Here is a 20,133-nt window from a genome sequence, read left to right on the forward strand (position 1 = left end):
ACTGCCCACCCCTGCCTACATCCCTGGCCCAAGAGGAAACTGTATAAGTCCTCTGGGTTCCCGTAGGGGAGGGCCCAGGAGCGGCAGGACCCCTGCGCCTGAGACACCGCCAGAAGCTGAAGGAAACAGACAGGATAAACAGTTCTCTGCACCCAAATCCCGTGGGAGGGAGAGCTAAACCTACAGAGAGGCAGACACGCCTGGGAAACCAGAATAGACTGCACTCTGCACACATCCAGACGCCAGAGGAAAACACCAAATGCCATCTGGAACCCTGGTGCACAGAGGCTCCCGGAAAGAGCGGCGCAGATCTTCCCGGTTGCTGCCGCCGCGGAGAGGACTTAAGCAGTACCCCACGAGCAAACCTGAGCCTCGGGACCACAGGTAAGACCAACTTTTCTGCTGCAAGTGACCTGCCTGGTGAACTCAAGACACAGGCCCACAGGAACAGCTGAAGACCTGTAGAGAGGAAAAACTACACGCCCGAAAGCAGAACACTCTGTCCCCATAACTGGCTGAAAGAAAACAGGAAAACAGGTCTACAGCACTCCTGACACACAGGCTTATAGGACAGTCTAGCCACTGTCAGAAATAGCAGAACAAAGTAACACTAGAGATAATCTGATGGCGAGAGGCAAGCGCAGGAACCCAAGCAACAGAAACCAAGACTACATGGCATCATTGGAGCCCTATTCTCCCACCAAAATAAACATGGAATATCCAAACACACCAGAAAAGCAAGATCTAGTTTCAAAATCATATTTGATCATGATGCTGGAGGACTTCAAGAAAGACGTGAAGAACTCCCTTAGAGAACAAGTAGAAGCCTACAGAGAGGAATCAAAAAAATGCCTGAAAGAATTCCAGGAAAACATAAATGAACAAGTAGAAATCCATAGAGAGGAGACACAAAAATCCCTGAAAGAATTCCAGGAAAACACAATCAAACAGTTGAAGGAATTAAAAATGGAAATAGAAGCAATCAAAAAAGAACACATGGAAACAACCCTGGATATAGAAAATCAAAAGAAGAGACAAGGAGCTGTAGATACAAGCTTCACCAACAGAATACAAGAGATGGAAGAGAGAATCTCGGGAGCAGAAGATTCCATAGAAATCATTGACTCAACTGTCAAAGATAATGTAAAGCAGAAAAAGCTACTGGTCCAAAACATACAGGAAATCCGGAACTCAATGAGAAGATCAAACCTAAGGATAATAGGTATAGAAGAGAGTGAAGACTCCCAGCTCAAAGGACCAGTAAATATCTTCAACAAAATCATAGAAGAAAACTTCCCTAACCTAAAAAAAGAGATACCCATAGGCATACAAGAAGCCTACAGAACTCCAAATAAATTGGACCAGAAAAGAAACACCTCCCGTCACATACTAGTCAAAACACCAAACGCACAAAATAAAGAAAGAATATTAAAAGCAGTAAGGGAAAAAGGTCAAGTAACATATAAAGGCAGACCTATCAGAATCACATCAGACTTTTCGCGAGAAAATATGAAGGCCAGAAGATCCTGGACAGATGTCATACAGACCCTAAGAGAACACAAATGCCAGCCCAGGTTACTGTATCCTGCAAAACTCTCAATTAACATAGATGGAGAAACCAAGATATTCCATGACAAAACCAAATTTACACAATATCTTTCTACAAATCCAGCACTACAAAGGATAATAAATGGTAAAGCCCAACATAAGGAGGCAAGCTATACCCTAGAAGAAGCAAGAAACTAATCGTCTTGGCAACAAAACAAAGAGAATGAAAGCACACAAACATAACCTCACATCCAAATATGAATATAACGGGAAGCAATAATTACTGTTCCTTAATATCTCTCAACATCAATGGCCTCAACTCCCCAATAAAAAGACATAGATTAACAAACTGGATACGCAACGAGGACCCTGCATTCTGCTGCCTACAGGAAACACACCTCAGAGACAAAGACAGACACTACCTCAGAGTGAAAGGCTGGAAAACAACTTTCCAAACAAATGGTCAGAAGAAGCAAGCTGTAGTAGCCATTTTAATATCAAATAAAATCAAATTTCAATTAAAAGTCATCAAAAAAGATAAGGAAGGACACTTCATATCCATCAAAGGAAAAATCCACCAAGATGAACTCTCAATCCGAAATATATATGCCCCAAATACAAGGGCACCTACATACATAAAAGAAACCTTACTAAAGCTCAAAACACACATTGCACCTCACACAATAATAGTGGGAGATTTCAACACCCCACTCTCATCAATGGACAGATCATGGAAACAGAAATTAAACAGTGATGTCGACAGACTAAGAGAAGTCATGAGCCAAATGGACTTAACGGATATTTATAGAACATTCTATCCTAAAGCAAAAGGATATACCGTCTTCTCAGCTCCTCATGGTACTTTCTCCAAAATTGACCATATATTTGGTCAAAAAACGGGCCTCAACAGGTAGAGAAAGATAGAAATAATCCCATGCGTGCTATCAGACCACCACAGCCTAAAACTGGTCTTCAATAAAAATAAGGGAAGAATGCCCACGTATACGTGGAAATTGAACAATGCTCTACTCAATGATAACCTAGTCAAGGAAGAAATAAAGAAATTAAAAACTTTTTAGAATTTAATGAAAATGAAGGTACATCATACACAACTAATGGGACACAATGAAAGCTGTGCTAAGAGGAAAACTCATAACGCTGTGTGCCTGCAGAAAGAAACAGTAAAGAGCATATGTCAGCAGCTTGACAGCACACCTAAAAGCTCTAGAGCAAAAAGAAGCAAATACACCCAGGAGAAGGAGAAGGCAGGAAATAATCAAACTCAGAGCTGAAATCAAACAAGTAGAAACAAAAAGGACCATGGAAAGAATCAACAGAACCAAAAGTTGGTTCTTTGAGAAAATCAACAAGATAGATAAACCCTTAGCCAGACTAACGAGAGGACACAGAGAGTGTGTCCAAATTAACAAAATCAGAAATGAAAAGGGAGACATAACTACAGATTCAGAGTAAATTCAAAAAATCATCAGATCTTACTATAAAAGCCTATATTCAACAAAACTTGAAAATCTACAGGAAATGGACAATTTCCTAGACAAATACCAGGTACCAAAGTTAAATCAGGAACAGATAAACCAGTTAAACAACCCCATAACTCCTAAGGAAATAGAAGCAGTCATTAAAGGTCTCCCAACCAAAAAGAGCCCAGGTCCAGACGGGTTTAGTGCAGAATTCTATCAAACCTTCATAGAAGACCTCATACCAATATTATCCAAACTATTCCACAAAATTGAAACAGATGGATCACTCCCGAATTCCTTCTATGAGCCACAATTACTCTTATACCTAAACCACACTAAGACCCAACAAAGAAAGAGAACTTCAGACCAATTTCCCTTAAGAATATTGACGCAAAAATACTCAATAAAATTCTGGCAAACCGAATCCAAGAGCACATCAAAACAATCATCCATCATGATCAAGTAGGCTTCATCCCAGGCATGCAGGGATGGTTTAATATACGGAAAACCATCAACGTGATCCATTATATAAACAAACTGAAAGAACAAAACCACATGATCATTTCATTAGATGCTGAGTAAGCATTTGACAAAATTCAACACCCCTTCATGATAAAAGTCCTGGAAAGAATAGGAATTCAAGGCCCATACCTAAACATAGTAAAAGCCATATACAGCACACCAGTTGCTAACATTAAACTAAATGGAGAGAAACTTAAAGCAATCCCACTAAAATCAGGGACTAGACAAGGCTGCCCACTCTCTCCCTACTTATTCAATATAGTTCTTGAAGTTCTAGCCAGAGCAATCAGACAACAAAAGGAGGTCAAAGGGATACAGATCGGAAAAGAAGAGGTCAAAATATCACTATTTGCAGATGATATGATAGTTTATTTAAGTGATCCCAAAAGTTCCACCAGAGAACTACTAAAGCTGATAAACAACTTCAGCAAAGTGGCTGGGTATAAAATTAACTCAAAAAAACAGTAGCCTTCCTCTACACAAAAGAGAAACAAGCCGAGAAAGAAATTAGGGAAACGATACCCTTCATAATAGACCCAAATAATATAAAGTACCTCGGTGTGACTTTAACCAAGCAAGTAAAAGATCTGTACAATAAGAACTTCAAGACACTGAAGAAAGAAATTGAAGAAGACCTCAGAAGATGGAAAGATCTCCCATGCTCATGGATTGGCAGGATTAATATAGTAAAAATGGCCATTTTACCAAAAGCGATCTACAGATTCAATGCAATCCCCATCAAAATACCAATCCAATTCTTCAAAGAGTTAGACAGAACAATTTGCAAATTCATCTGGAATAACAAAAAACCCAGGATAGCTAAAACTATCCTCAACAATAAAAGGACTTCAGGGGGAATCACTATCCCTGAACTCAAGCAGTATTACAGAGCAATAGTGATAAAAACTGCATGGTATTGGTACAGAGACAGACAAATAGACCAATGGAATAGAATTGAAGACCCAGAAATGAACCCACACACCTATGGGCACCTGATTTTTGACAAAGGTGCCAAAACCATTCAATGGAAAAAAGATAGCATTTTCAGCAAATGGTGCTGGTTCAACTGGAGGTCAACATGTAGAAGAATGCAGATTGATCCACGCTTATCACCCTGTACAAAGCTTAAGTCCAAGTGGATCAAGGTCCTCCACATCAAACCTGATACACTCAAACTAATAGAAGAAAAACTAGGAAAGCATCTGGATCACATGGGCACTGGAAAAAATTTCCTGAACAAAACACCAATGGCTTATGCTCTAAGATCAAGAATCGACAAATGGGATCTCATAAAACTGCAAAGCTTCTGTAAGGCAAAGGACACTGTGGTTAGGACAAAACGGCAACCAACAGATTGGGAAAAGATCTTTACCAATCCTACAACAGATAGAGGCCTTATATCCAAAATATACAAAGAACTCAAGAAGTTAGACCGCAGGAAGACAAATAACCCTATTAAAAATGGGGTTCAGTGCTAAACAAAGAATTCACAGCTGAGGAATGCCGAATGGCTGAGAAACACCTAAAGAAATGTTCAACATCTTTATTCATAAGGGAAATGCAAATCAAAACAACCCTGAGATTTCACCTCACACCAGTGAGAATGGCTAAGATCAAAAACTCAGGTGACAGCAGATGCTGGCGAGGATGCGGAGAAAGAGGAACACTCCTCCATTGTTGGTGGGATTGCAAACTGGTACAACCATTCTGGAAATCAGTCTGGAGGTTCCTCAGAAAATTGGACATTGAACTGCCTGAGGATCCAGCTATACCTCTCTTGGGCATATACCCAAAAGATGCCCCAACATATAAAAAAGACACGTGCTCCACTATGTTCATCGCAGCCTTATTTATAATAGCCAGAAGCTGGAAAGAACCCAGATGCCCTTCAACAGAGGAATGGATACAGAAAATATGCTACATCTAACATCTACACAATGGAATATTACTCAGCTATCAAAAACAATGGCTTTATGAAATTCGTAGGCAAATGGTTGGAACTGGAAAATATCATCCTGAGTGAGCTAACCCAGTCACAGAAAGACATACATGGTATGCACTCACTGATAAGTGGCTATTAGCCCAAATGCTTGAATTACCCTAGATGCCTAGAACAAATGAAACTCAAGACGGATGATCAAAATGTGAATGCTTCACTCCTTCTCTAAAAGGGGAACAAGAATACCCTTGGCAGGGAAGGGAGAGGCAAAGATTAAAACAGAGACTGAAGGAACACCCATTCAGAGCCTGCCCCACATGTGGCCCATACATATACAGCCACCCAATTAGACAAGATTGATGAAGCAAAGAAGTGCAGACCGACAGGAGCCGGATGTAGATTGCTCCTGAGAGACACAGCCAGAATACAGCAAATACAGAGGCGAATGCCAGCAGCAAACCACTGAACTGAGAATAGGACCCCCGTTGAAGGAATCAGAGAAAGAACTGGAAGAGCTTGAAGGGGCTCGAGACCCCATATGTACAACAATGCCAAGCAACCAGAGCTTCCAGGGACTAAGCCACTACCTAAAGACTATACGTGGACTGACCCTGGACTCTGACCTCATAGGTAGCAATGAATATCCTAGTAAGAGCACCAGTGGAAGGGGAAGCCCTGGGTCCTGCTAAGACTGAACCCCCAGTGAACTAGACTGTTGGGGGGAGGGCGGCAATGGGGGGAGGGTTGGGAGGGGAACACCCATAAGGAAGGGGAGGGGGGAGGGGGATGTTTGCCTGGAAACCAAAGAATTATTATTAAGTATTAAATAAATTAAAAAAAAAAGAAAATTTGTAGGTAATTCAAATATAGAAGTTTTTAACATAAATGACTGAGCTGTTAATATTAGCATATATTTTTTCTTGTACTGCAATGAAGATTAACATTATGACTAAGGAGAGCAGTAGGAATGAATCTTGTGACTATAATGATGGATGATGAAAAAGTTAAACACAAGAAGAACATGGTAAAAATTTTGAGACAGGGTCTCTCTACAAAGGCCTGCTTGTCCCAGAACTCCCTATGTAGACCAGGTTATACTTGAACTCACAGAGAGATGCCTGTCCCTGCCTCCGAAGTGCTGAGATTAAAGACATGCACCACAATACCCAGTAAGAACACACTATCATGTTTTTCAAATAAACCTAAAACTGGGGTTGACAATGTGCTTCAGTTAGCACACTGTATGCTTATTATGTGTGAAACCTTGACTTCTCTTACTGGCACTGTATAAGCTGCCTATGGTGGTATACACCAGTCATGCCAGCACTCATCAGGTGAAGTGAGAGCAAGACTTCAAGGTCTTCTTCAGAGGTATAGAATTTGAGAACGACCTAGGCTGCCCAAAATCCTAGGCATTAAAAAACAAACAAACAAACAAACAAACAAAACTCCTCAAAAGCTGTGCAAAAGAAAGAAATCTAGATATGTTTGCCATGCAACAGACAAGGGGCGTAGCCGAGCCTTTGCCACTGTGATATTAATCACCCTATGCTTCTATTTTTATGGTCAATTAGGGTAGTTGAGCTATTCATTTCTCATTTTACATGTTTGTGGTCTATACTACTTTCCAAGAGTGATTACCCATATGGAGGTCTAAACTTCAGAGAAAGACGAAAATAAATTTAAGATATAAATACTTTGAGATAACAAAAGGAAAATTTCTAATGAATCGATCAAATTCTGAATTTTACCCATATACTTGCATGCACGTGTGTCTCTCTTTGCAGGATTTACAGACAGATATTTGGGTCACTTACTTCGAGCCAAATTTCATTCTCCTTCTGCAGGCTATCTTTCGACTTCTCCCTGCCTGCATCCTGGTCTTTCTTCAGATTGAAGACACAGGGAAACCAGCCAGGAAAGAGATGATATGGGGATGAATCCGGGTGGCGTGAAGTACAAATCTGAAATGCATTATCAATCCCAAATTAAGTGTTATGTAAATTAAGTCAAGAAAGCTCGCCAGCATAAAGCCTACTTTTCTCTCTTCTACATGCTTAATGGTCACGCTAATAGATGGAGAGTGCAGAAAATCCACAATTCATATAGAAGAATTTCTCAATGCTGTTGCCCCCAATATATATCTCACTAGGGAAGAAAAACACATAGGACAACTCTCTGTCCATCATCAGTATGGGAAAGTGCCCAAAGAACCTTTCTGGCACACTTCAGAAGACTAATCCAAGGGTTCACTTTGCAACTCTTTCCAGAGTGATGGTTAGGTCATTACCAATCTCCAGCAATTGACCCTGTAGGGAAGATACTGAATCAGGCAGACAGGGCTAGGTAGAGACCCCAAGAAGCAAAATTCCAGAAAATATCTCCTACTACACTTAAAGAAGACATTCAGGCTAGACTAAAAGCCACTTCAGAGAGCTGCCATGAACTCAGAATCACCAATTCTCCTGAGTCTTCGCCACTGAGCTCCGAAACTCCAAGGATACAAACGCCAAGACTTGGCAAAGAGAATGTGGCAGAAAAGGCTAGTCACCTCATTGTATCTTCTTGCCCAATCACCTTTCCACTAACGAACATCAGCATTGTCCAAAGTTATCCAGTTAAGTAAATACTCATTTCCTTAAGGTTTCCTACAAATAAAGGTGACTAAATAGACCAGTAAGATAGGGGTAAAATATCTAGTGTTGAGCTTCTAGAAAATTTGCCATTTTCCCAATAAGCATGGGCAAACGCTCAGCTGCCATGCACAGCCATCCCTTTGACCTGCTTCCTTTTTCCCCTCCCCCCCATGGAAAGATAAATGCAAGGTTCTAGGAGCACAACTCAGTGACAAAGCATTCAGTGCTGTGCTAGGCCCTGAGTTCAAACCCCAGGCACCACACACACACACACACACACACACACACACACACACACACTCACGAAATGTTTACTTCATGCTTACAATGGCAATAACCATGTTACTAGCAAGGAAAAGGAAACTCCAGGCTAAGAATGAAAGTGCTGGAATCTATACACTGGCATCTTTGATGAGACACCGAGACAGGAATCTTGAGTAATTCTGTCTACGTATTGAGAAATGCCTCCTCAAAGTGGGAGTTTGTAATACAGTTCTTTCATACTGCCCTCCAATACCCAGAGGCCTGGTTTTATCTCTGGAGACTATCTTGCCCATTGAGCAGAGAGGCTATTTGGTGATGAAAGTATATAGAATGCTACCCAAGAGCCAACTGCCCTTCGTCTTGTCTTAAGTTTTCAATCTTAATTCACCAATCCCATTAGCATACTCTCTGAGAGTCTTCCCAAGATCTGCTAGGTAGATAGGGGAAAGAATTCAAAGAATTCACTCAGTTTATTTTAACTATTAACTCTAGCACTTCTTCAATAATAATTTAAATAAAATTTGCTCTCCACTGACCTGTTATATACAATAGATATCAATAAATGTGGACCAAAAGAGGGTAAGTAATCTGTCCATATTCACAGTAACAGTAATAGCAGTGGGTCCGGCTGTGTAATTCAGACTTTCTGATCTCTTATATTACTGCCTTTCATCCATTCACACTAACCTCCACCACATGTAGCGACCAAACATAGTTTATAATAGCTGCATGTTAAACTTCAAGGTTCTTGCATATGCCTTGAGTTACATGGCTGGTGTTGAGTTCAAGTAGTGTGCATGAGAGGTGCTGGATTTTATGATTACTTTATTCTGAACTTGGTGGGGACAAAGCAGGATGATAACATCTTGGATAAAGTGCAAGCTCCCAAACATCCAGACAGCCCCGAATCCACTCTTCTGGCCTAACTTACCAATGAATGAGGTTCTCCTGTTACCAGGGAAACAGGACACTTCTTCTTGTCTTCATGGTAGGAATAAGCCTGGCTAGCCCACTGGTCCAAATATCCTTCCGGAGTATGAAGGCCACAGTCTATGATGCTGGTTTTCTTTTCAAAAGCTTCACAAATACCATCTCCCTCATACCGGTAGCAAAGGCTTGGCTCCCCTGCAAAGAAACATGGATAGCATTTAAAGAATTTTTTTTCATATCTTTTAGGGGAAATTTAAAATGATAGTATTCCCAGCAATTCTTCTTCAACACTCTAAAGACAATCTTGTGATAACTGGAGAGCACCGTATCCAAAATATCAATTCCAACATTCTTGGAGAAAAGAGGTCACTCTATGAGGGAAGAATCAGAATCTAATAAAGTTATAGGAAAGATTGGACTTGGGAGAGAAGGGGAAAGAAGAAAAAAGCTCTATAACCTGTATATAGGGGAAAAGTTGATTTTATTTGATTTGTTTTGTTGGGATTTAATGCAACAGAGTCTTGGGTAGCCTAGGTTGGCTCTGAACTCCTGACTTTCTTGCCTCTCGAGTATTACAATTACAGGCATGTGCTATCATGTCTAGCCAAGGTATTTTAGGGAAAGTTGAATGAGATGTGAAGTATGTTAGAAACACATGGGACATAGGAAAAAAGTCAAAATAGAATTTAAATAAACAGTATGATGTAGATGTATTTGAGTTTCCTTCACTGTTTTTTAAACATTCAATTATTTAAGAAGTTCTTCACCAAATTAAGATTTATTTTAAATGTCTCTTGCCACTGAGATGTTTTTCTCTGAGCACATAACTGCTCAGGTACTGTGTGAAAGTCTGTACGTAGACTGTCTCGTGGAGGCTTCAGGTCTCTCAGCTTAGGACAACCATGAGGTGTGAAGGTTTCTTTTTTATTCCTATTGTTTGTTTTTTAAATGAGAAATACACATCTAAATGAGTTTGTCTGAATAGAAAAGTGACTCTAACAATCTATGGTGCTTGGTTTGAGTGAGACTTACATAATATAGGCCCATTTCCTCTCTCAGCCTGTACCACCTCATACTGGAGCATAACACACAAAGAAGACAGGAATATTTGGGGGAAACCGTTGGAGTTGTAAGATGAACCTGAATGCACTGGGCAAGCAAGTTCTACCCCTCCACACTGGACAGTTTCGACTAGGTGTATAGTTTTGCTCCTTTGTAGACTGGCTTCTTTTAGTGTGGGAAGCTGTCCATCAAAATGTACAGCAATTAATATTGATAGCACAACTCAGTTTCCCATATGTACTTAAAGCAACAGGATACTGAAGTAGAATTAAGATTCAAAACAAGTCTGCACTATTCAGCACCGACTCAGTAAAACTATAGCTCAGATTTATTATTACTATAGTATGCTTTTTCATTACTTATTTTCTTCCTCATAGAAATTCCACAGATATATTCTGGCAATTTGTCAGCTACTCACCCATATACAGTTATTATTTTCCCTAATAATTGTCTGAGATTTACCCTTCCATGGTAAACCTACTTCTGTATGCCAGTGTCAGCCACTCTTTATAGGACATGGTTCTAAGCCCATTTAAAGTCTTCATCTGCAGTCGATCAAATTTATGGCGTCCTCAGCATCTCATCCAGCATATGTACATTTGAAACAACATTCCTAGCAGAGCAAGCTCTCTCTCTCTCTCTCTCTCTCTCTCTCTCTCTCTCTCTCTCTCTCTCTGCCTTTGTTATTATTTATGACAATTATATACATATATGATATACCTTCTATCCATAACTCATGTATTGCTCCTTTTCATTTCTTGTTTCTTTTTCTAACACTTTGGTTTTTTTTTTTTTTTTTTTGGTTTTGGTTTTGTGGTTTTTTTTGTTTTTGTTTTTGTTTTTTTGTTTTTTTGAGTTTTTTTTTTGCAATTCCATAAGAAAATAATGGACTGCTTTAAATCACATTTAACATGTTCCAACCAATCTATTTTTTTGAAAAGTAACAGAGTAAAATCATATGCTTAACATACAATAAATTTACTCACCAAAAAGATGTCTAATAGTAGGATATACCACATCAATTTAACTCAGCCAATTACTTAAATTTAAGCTTAAATATGGTATTTTAAGTATAGTTACAGTAATTGTGATATAGTCTTACTGGAGTTGAGAGACTGAGAAAATATGAGTCCAAGGATCAAATGAGATAGAAACAACATAAATGCTGTTCTTGAGTTAAATGAGACTTGAGCCCCACTGGAGATGGTGCACTGTGCAGAGAATGTGTGCCTATTTTCCATGTGTGACCACTATGTGGCTACCAAGAAGAAATGATACAAACAGAGGTAGCATTAACAAATACTTGTGCACAAAAGAGGGGGGTAATTTGTTCAGCATACTCTACACAGCCAGACCACATCTGGGGTATTGGATTCCTTTCTGGGCATTGACCATACAAAGCATGCCAGGTTGGGGTAAATAGGAAAGGGTCTGGAAACCTAATCACATGAGGGGGATGTTTGGATTGGAAAGGATAAGAGTGAAGAGGCATTTCAAATATCTGAATGGTAGTCAAATAAAACAGGAAAAATGTATCCTCTGTAGCTTCATCATAAGAAACTCTCACTTGGTTCAATATATTAGAAGTTACATTTTGGGGCCAGCTTGGCAGAGCCCTTGTATACCCTTTGATGAGTCACTAAGATGGTCTGAGCCTCAATGTACAAAATGAAAACTGGGTGACAAAAAATTATAGCAGATAAGGCCATTGTTAAACAGAATCATCTGTTTCAAGTACCTTTTACATTGCCAGAATTATGTAAGCTGAAACTATGTGCCCATTTCTCAGGACTGGATAGAAGTAACTTCTCTAACTGAAAAGCTGGACTCTAAACTACTCCATCTATCTGGAAGGAAACAGTCTCCTTCGGATGTTATTGCATTACAGACAGTGGGGTATATGTGATGCTACTTAACACAGGGCACTCAGTGGACCATTGTTTGGGTGGGCAAAGGACTAGGTAATCAAATAGGTGATGCTAAGAGTCTACGACTCAGAGATTTGGTGCTGGAGAGCAGGGGTGTCACCCTGTTTTATGTAGTAGTTGACACCTTAATAACAAGTTCTACATATTATAATATGCTACATTGTCTCAAGAGTTAAAGGAGGCTGAAGTGGTTTCAAATGCACTGATATTTAAAGTGAGTTTGATGTGGGGTTATACTCCAGACAATCATTGCAATGTACGGGATGGGTAATAGTTTGCATCTAAGAAACATGTCCATGGATAGATAGTTCATTGTAACTAGGGGGAGAGTTGTGTGCTACCCCTTAATGCCAAGAGTTTAGATATGAAGTCATCCCCAGGTCAGGAAACACCATGGCCCTCTGCTAGTCTTTATGGTCTCATCAACCAAACTAGATATCAAGAGATATCTTGCTTCTCCTCTGCCTTATTCTTGACCCTAATTTGTATATAGACCCTACATGATTGTTCTGCTTATCTGGCTTTTGGTATATGCATGAGGACCCAAGAAAGGCCTTGGTACGGTCAAGCTATGGACCAGTACAATCTGTTTAACATGAAATTCTAGATCTGTTCTTCCTTGGCTCAAATCCTAGCTAGCACATTCAGATAAATAAGAAAAAAAATTATTTAAGCCTTTCATGCCTTTGTTTAGTTTCTTCATGGTTAAAAGTAGCTGTATGTGAAATATTTGGGGTTATTGTTTTAATCATCATTAAGATACAGGACACTAAGAATTCAAAAACAATACACTGATATAGCTCTAAAAATAAGATGTGATCCCAATCCCCTAGGCTCACCTGCACAATTGAAGCCTTCCTCCAGTTCACATGCTCTTGAGCACCCATCTCCATTCAACAAGTCTCCATCATCACACATTTCTCCCATACTCCTAGAAATATACATTTAGATACACGTGAATTTACTCATTCAGCTGCCATCAATTCATTTCAACTCCTCATCATGCTTTAAAAATTAAAAGCTGTGTAAAAATATGAAATAATCTACAGAAAATACTAAATAAACAATATTTAAAGTAGAAGTGAGGTTAGCAAAATGGTAGATTAGCATCATCTGGGGGTTTTAGGAATTCCTAGATATCAAGTGAATTATAGCTCAAGAACATGTGGAAGAACTTCTGAAGTGTGCCTGGTGAGATGAACCACCAGCCCTGTGATAAATGGAGACTTGGAATTAGCTGATTTGTGTCTTTCAAATTTGCTGTATTTATTTGTTAGATCCAGTGATTTGCAAGAACAGTAGCATTGTAGTACACTAATAAACAATATGGAAAATAGAATTCTAGAAAGCAATCTCATTTAGATGGCAAATTATAAAATCTGGATAAAAGAAACTGAGTACAACAACCACACACATGCGCACACACACACACACAAACACACACATGCACAGGCATACACTCACACACGCAGGATTAATATGTAACTTGGAAATTCAACTCCTGGGTATATTCAAAGGAAATGGAATTAGTATGTCAAAGAGTTGTCAGTAATGTAATATTCATTGCAGCATTCTTTGACACGGCTAAAAGATAGAAACCACCTAAGTGTCAATCAATGGATGGAAAAGTAACTGTTACACACATCCAATAGAATACTGTCCAGCCTCATAGGAAAAGAAGCCAGTCCTCTAAAGCAGCATGGATAGAGATGGAGATCATGTTGAATAAAGCAGGCACAGAAAGAGAACTAACTATCCTGTGATGTTGCTCATATTTGGGAAAAAGGAAGATGATTTCATACACATTGAAAGTAGAATGTTGGGTTTCTAGCTGGGGCCTGAACCTCGCTGATCCTGGCCCACAGCTCCCTGCTCCCAAACTCTGTGGGAGAGAGAGCTCAGCGCCCAGACAGGTGGGCACTCCTGAGACTGCAGGGCAGGAGAGACAATCAGTACAACCCACCCTTGTCCACATCCCTGGCCCAAGAGGACTGTATAGGGCCTCTGGGAACAGGAAGATAGGGGCACTCAATGCCGTGGTCCAGACACTGCCCGGATCTGAAGGGACCTGGTCAAACAGCTCCCTATACCCAAACCCGATGGGATGGAGAGCTTTACTTTCAGAGGGGCAGACACACCTGGGAAGCCAGAGGAGACTACTGTCTGTCCCCATTTCTGACTCTAGAGGAAAAGGCCTAGCACTATTTGGGCCCCCTGTGCACAGGGTCCCGAGAGAAGGCGGGGCAGGCCCTTCTGGTTGCTGCCCTTACAGAAAGCTCAAAACCGGCTCTGAGAGTGACTTCAGTCCTGAGACCAGAGGTAAGACCAACTTTTCTGCTCCAAGTGACCTGTCTGGTGGACTCAGTACACATGCCCACAGGAACATCTGAAGACCAGTAGACAGGAAAGACTACACTCCTGAAAGAAGAACACTCTGTTCCCATAACTGGCTGAAAGAAAACAGGAAAACAGGTCTACAGCACTCCTGACACACAGGCCTATAGGACGGTATAACCACTGTCAAAAACAGCAGAACAAGGTAACACCAGAGACAACGTGATGGCAAGAGGCAAGCGCAGGAACCCAAGCAACAGAAACCAAGACTACATGGCATCATCGGAGCCCAATTCTCCCACCAAAGCAAACACTGAATATCCAAACACACCAGAAAAGCAAGATCTAGATTTAAAAATCGCATTTGATCATGATGATGGAGGACTTCAAGAAAGACATAAAGAACTCCTTTAGAGAAATGCAGGAAAACACAAATAAACAAGCAGAAGCCTATAGAGAGGAAATGCAAAAGTCCCTGAAAGAATTACAGGAAAGCACAATCAAACAGGTGAAGGAATTAAAAATGGAATAGAAGCACAAAAGAAAGCACAAAGGGAGACAACCCTGGATAAAGAAAACCAAAGGAAGAGACAAGGAGCCATAGATACAAGCATCACCAACAGAATACAAGAGATAGAAGAGAGAATCTCAGGAGCAGAAGATCCCATAGAAATGATCAACATAACTATCAAAGATAATATAAAACAGAAAAAAACACTGGCCCAAAACATACAGGCAATCCAGGACACAATGAGAACATCAAATCTAAGGATGATATGTATAGAAGAGAGTGAAGACTCCCAACTCAAAGGACCAGTAAATATCTTCAACAAAATCATAGAAGAAAACTTCCCTAACCTAAAGAAAGAGATGCCCATAAACATACCAGAAGCCTACAGAACTCCAAATAGATTGGACCAGAAAAGAAACTCCTCCCATCACATAATAGTCAAAACACCAAAAGCACAAAACAAAGAAGGAATATTAAAAGCAATAAGGGGAAAAGGTCAAGTAACATATAAAGGCAGACCTATCAGAATTACACCAGAATTCTTAGCAGAGACTATGAAAGCCAGAAGATCCTGGACAGATGTCATACAGACCTTAAGAGAACACCAATGCCAGCCCAGGTTACTGTATCCAGCAAAACTCTCAATTAACATAGATGGAGAAACCAAGATATTCCATGACAAAACCAAATTTACACAATATCTTTCTACAAATCCAGCCCTACAAAGGATAATAAATGGTAAAGCCCAACACAAGGAGGCAAGCTACACCCTGGAAAAAGCAAGAAACTAATTGTTTTACAACATAAAAAAAGAGAAGACAGGCACACAAACATAATCTCACATCCAAACATGAATATAACAGGAAGCAAAAATCACTATTCCTTAATATCTCTCAACATCAATGGACTCAATTCCCCAATAAAAAGACACAGAATAACAAACTGGATACGCAATGAGGACCCAACATTTTGCTGCCTACAGGAAACACACCTCAGAGACAAAGACAGACATGACCTCAGAGTAAAAGGCTGGAAAACAACTTTCTAAGCAAATGATCTGAAGAAGCAAGCTGGAGTAGCCATTCTAATACAGAATAAAATCGATTTTCAACCAAAAGTCATCAAAAAAGATAAGGAAGGACACTTCATATTCATCAAAGGAAAAATCCACCAAGATGAACTCTCAATCCTAAATATCTATGCTACAAATACAAGGGCACCTACATACATAAAAGAAAGCTTACTAAAGCTCAAAGAACACATCGCACCTCACACAATAGTAGTAGGAGATCTCAACAACCCACTCTCATCAATGGACAGATCATGGAAACAAATTAAACAGAGACATAGACAAACTAGGAGAAGTCATGAACCAAATAGATTTAACAGATGTTTATAGAATATTCTATCCTAAAGCAAAAGGATATACCTTCTTCTCACCACCTCATGGTACTCTCTCCAAAATTGATGATATAATCGGTCCTAAAACAGGTCTCAACAGATACAGAAAGATAGAAATAATCCCACACATCCTATCAGACCATCACAGGCTAAAGCTGGTCTTCAATAACAATAAGGAAAGAACGCCCACATATACATGGAAGTTGAACAATGCTCTACTCAATGATAACCTTATCAAGGAAGAAATAAAGAAAGAAATTAACGACTTCTTAGAATTTAATGAAAATGAAGGTACAACATACCCAAACTTATGGGACACAATGAAAGCTGTGCTAAGAAGAAAACTCATAGCTCTTAGTGCCTGAAGAAAGGAAAAGGAGAGAGCATATGTCAGCAGCTTGACAGCACACCTAAAAGCTCTAGAACAAAAAGAAGCAAACACACCCGGGAGGAGTAGAAGGCAGGAAAAAAAATCAATCTCAGAGCTGAAATAAACCAAGAAGAAACAAAAAGGACTATACAAAAAAATCAACAGAAACAAAGCTGGTGCTTTGAGAAAATCAACAAGATAGATAAACCCTTAGCCAGACTAACGAGAGGACACACAGACTATGTCCAAATTAACAAAATCAGAAATGAAAAGGGAGACATAACAACAAACTCAGAGGAAATTCAAAAAATCTTCAGATCCTACTGCAAATGCCTACATTCAACAAAATTGAAAATCTTCAGGAAATGGACAATTTCCTAGATAGATACCAGGTACCAAAGTTAAATCAGGAACAAATAAACCATTTAAACAACCCCCATAACTCCTAAAGAAATGGAAGCAGTCATTAAAGGTCTCCCAACCAAAAAGATGGGTTCAGTGCTGAATTCTATCAGACCTCCATAGAAGACCTCATACCAACACTATCCAAACTATTCCACAAAATTGAAACAGAGGGAGCGCTACCGAATTCCTTCTATGAAGCCACAATTACTCTTATACCTAAACCACACAAAGACCCAACAAAGAAAGAGAACTTCAGATCAATTTCCCTTATGAATATCGATGCAAAGATACTCAATAAAATTCTTGTAAACTGAATCCAAGAGCACATCAAAACAATCATTCATCATGATCAAGTAGGCTTCATTCCATGGATGCAGGGATGGTTTACTATACAGAAAACCATTAACGTAATCCATTATATAAACAAACTGAAAGAACAAAATCACATGATCATTTCATTAGATGCTGAGTAAGCATTTGACAAAATTCAACACCCCTTTCATGATAAAAGTCCTGGAAAGAATAGGAATTCAAGACCCATACCTAAACATAGTAAAAGCCATATACAGCAAACCAGTAGCTAATATTAACCTAAATGGAGAGAAACTTGAAGCAATCCCACTAAAATCAGGGACTAGAGGAGGCTGCCCACTCCTTACTTATTCAATATAGATCTCGAAGTCCTAGCCAGAGCAATCAGATAACAAAAGGAGAAGAAAGGGATACAGATTGGAAAGGAAGAAGTCAAAATATCACTATTTGTAGACGATATGATTGTATATTTAAGTGATCCCAAAAATTCCACCAGAGAACTACTAAACCTGATAAACACCTTCAGCAAAGTGGCTGGGTATAAAATTAATTCAAATAGATCAGTAGCCTTCCTCTATTCAAAAGAGAAATAAGCCGAGAAAGAAATTAGGGAAATGACACCCTTCATAATAGTACCAAATAATATAAAATACCTAGGTGTGCCTTTAACCAAGCAAGTAAAATATCTGTATGATAAGAACTTCAAGCCTCTGAAGAAAGAAATTGAAGAAGATCTCAGAAGATGGAAAGATCTCCCATGCTCATGGACTGGCAGAATTAATATAGTAAAAATGTCCATTTTACCAAAAATGATCTACAGATTCAATGCAATCCCCATCAAAATTCCAAACCAATTCTGCATAGAGTTAGACAGAACAATTTGCAAATTCATCTGGAATAACAAAAAAGCCCAGGATAGCTAAAACTATCCTCAACAGTTAAAGGACTTCTGGGGGAATCACTGTCCCTGAACTCAAGCAATATTACAGAGCAATAGTGATAAAAACTGTATGGTATTGGTGCAGAGACAGACAGATAGAGCAGTGGAATTGAAGACCCAGAAATGAACCCACACACCTATGGTCACTTCATTTTTGACAAAGGAGCCAAAACCATCCAATGGAAAAAAGATAGCATTTTCAGCAAATGGTGCTGGTCCAACTGGAGGTGAACATGTAGAAGAATGCAGATCGATCCATGCTTATCACCCAGTACAAAGCTTAAGTCCAAGTGGATCAAGGATCTCCACATCAAACCAGACACACTCAAACTAATAGAAACTAATAGAAGAAAAACTAGGGAAGCATCTGGAACACATGGGCACTGGAAAAAATTTCCTGAACAAAACACCAATGGCTTATGCTCTAAGATCAAGAATCGACAAATGGGATCTCATAAAACTGCAAAGCTTCTGTAAGGCAAAGGACACTGTGTTGGTTCAACTGGAGATCAGCATGTAGAAGAATTCAGATCAATCCTTTCTTATCACCCTTAAGTCCAAGTGGATCAAGGACTTCCACATCAAACCAGATACACTCAAACTAATAGAAGAAAAAGTGGGGAAGCATCTCGAACACATGGGTACTGGGAAAATTTCCTGAACAAAACACAAATGGCTTATGCCCCAAGATCAAGAATTGACAAATGGGATCTTATAAAACTGCAAAGCTTCTGTAAGGCAAAGGACACTGTGGTTAGGACAAAATGGCAACCAACAGATTGGGAAAAGATCTTTACCAATCCTACAACTGATAGAGGGCTTATATCCAAAATATACAAAGAACTCATGAAATTAGACCACAGGGAGTCAAATATCCCTATTGAATATCCTAGTAAGAGCACCAGTGTAAGGGGAAGCCCTGGGTCCTGCTAAGACTGAACCCCCAGTGAACTAGATTGTTGGGGGGAGGGCGACAAGGGGGGGAGGATGGGGAGGGGAACACCCATAAAAGAGGGGAGGGGGAGGGGGATGTTTGCCCGGAAACCGGGAAAGGGAATAACACTCGAAATGTATATAAGAAATACTCAAGTTAATAAAAAAAAATGGGGTTCAGAGCTAAACAAAGAATTCACAGCTGACGAATGCCATATGACTGAGAAGCACCTAAAGAAATGTTCAACATCTTTAGTCATCAGAGAAATGAAAGTCAAAACAACCATGAGATTCCACCTCACACCAGTCAGAATGGCTAAGATCTGGTGACAGCAGATGCTGCTGAGGATGCGGAGAAAGAGGAACACTCCTCCATTGTTGGTGGGATTGCAGACTGGTACAACCATTCTGGAAATCAGTCTGGAGGTTCCTCAGAAAATTGGACATTGAACTGCCTGAGGACCCAGCTATACCTCTCTTGGGCATATACCCAAAAGATGCCCCAACATACAACAAAGAGACATGCTCCATCACACAATGGAATACTACACAGCTATCAAAAACAATGACTTTATGAAATTCATAGGCAAATGGATGGAACTGGAAAATATCATCTT

At 39.7% G+C, this 20,133-nt stretch overlaps 1 protein-coding gene across 3 annotated transcripts in view; it reads right to left on the reverse strand.

The window, feature by feature from the left end:
* Pappa2 (pappalysin 2) overlaps positions 1-20,133 on the reverse strand; it is a 276,315-nt gene that overhangs the window by 134,509 nt on the left and 121,673 nt on the right. For all 3 annotated transcript variants that reach the window (NM_001427778.1, XM_063272601.1, XM_063272600.1), the window contains 3 exons: positions 13,150-13,241; positions 9,322-9,515; positions 7,308-7,454 (listed from right to left, as the gene is read on the reverse strand). In NM_001427778.1, the coding sequence (NP_001414707.1) occupies positions 7,308-7,454; positions 9,322-9,515; positions 13,150-13,241 (433 nt within the window). The remainder of the gene's footprint in view (positions 1-7,307; positions 7,455-9,321; positions 9,516-13,149; positions 13,242-20,133) is intronic.

This window comes from Rattus norvegicus, chromosome 13 (assembly GCF_036323735.1).
Source record: "Rattus norvegicus strain BN/NHsdMcwi chromosome 13, GRCr8, whole genome shotgun sequence".
Classification (NCBI taxonomy): Eukaryota; Metazoa; Chordata; class Mammalia; order Rodentia; family Muridae; genus Rattus; species Rattus norvegicus.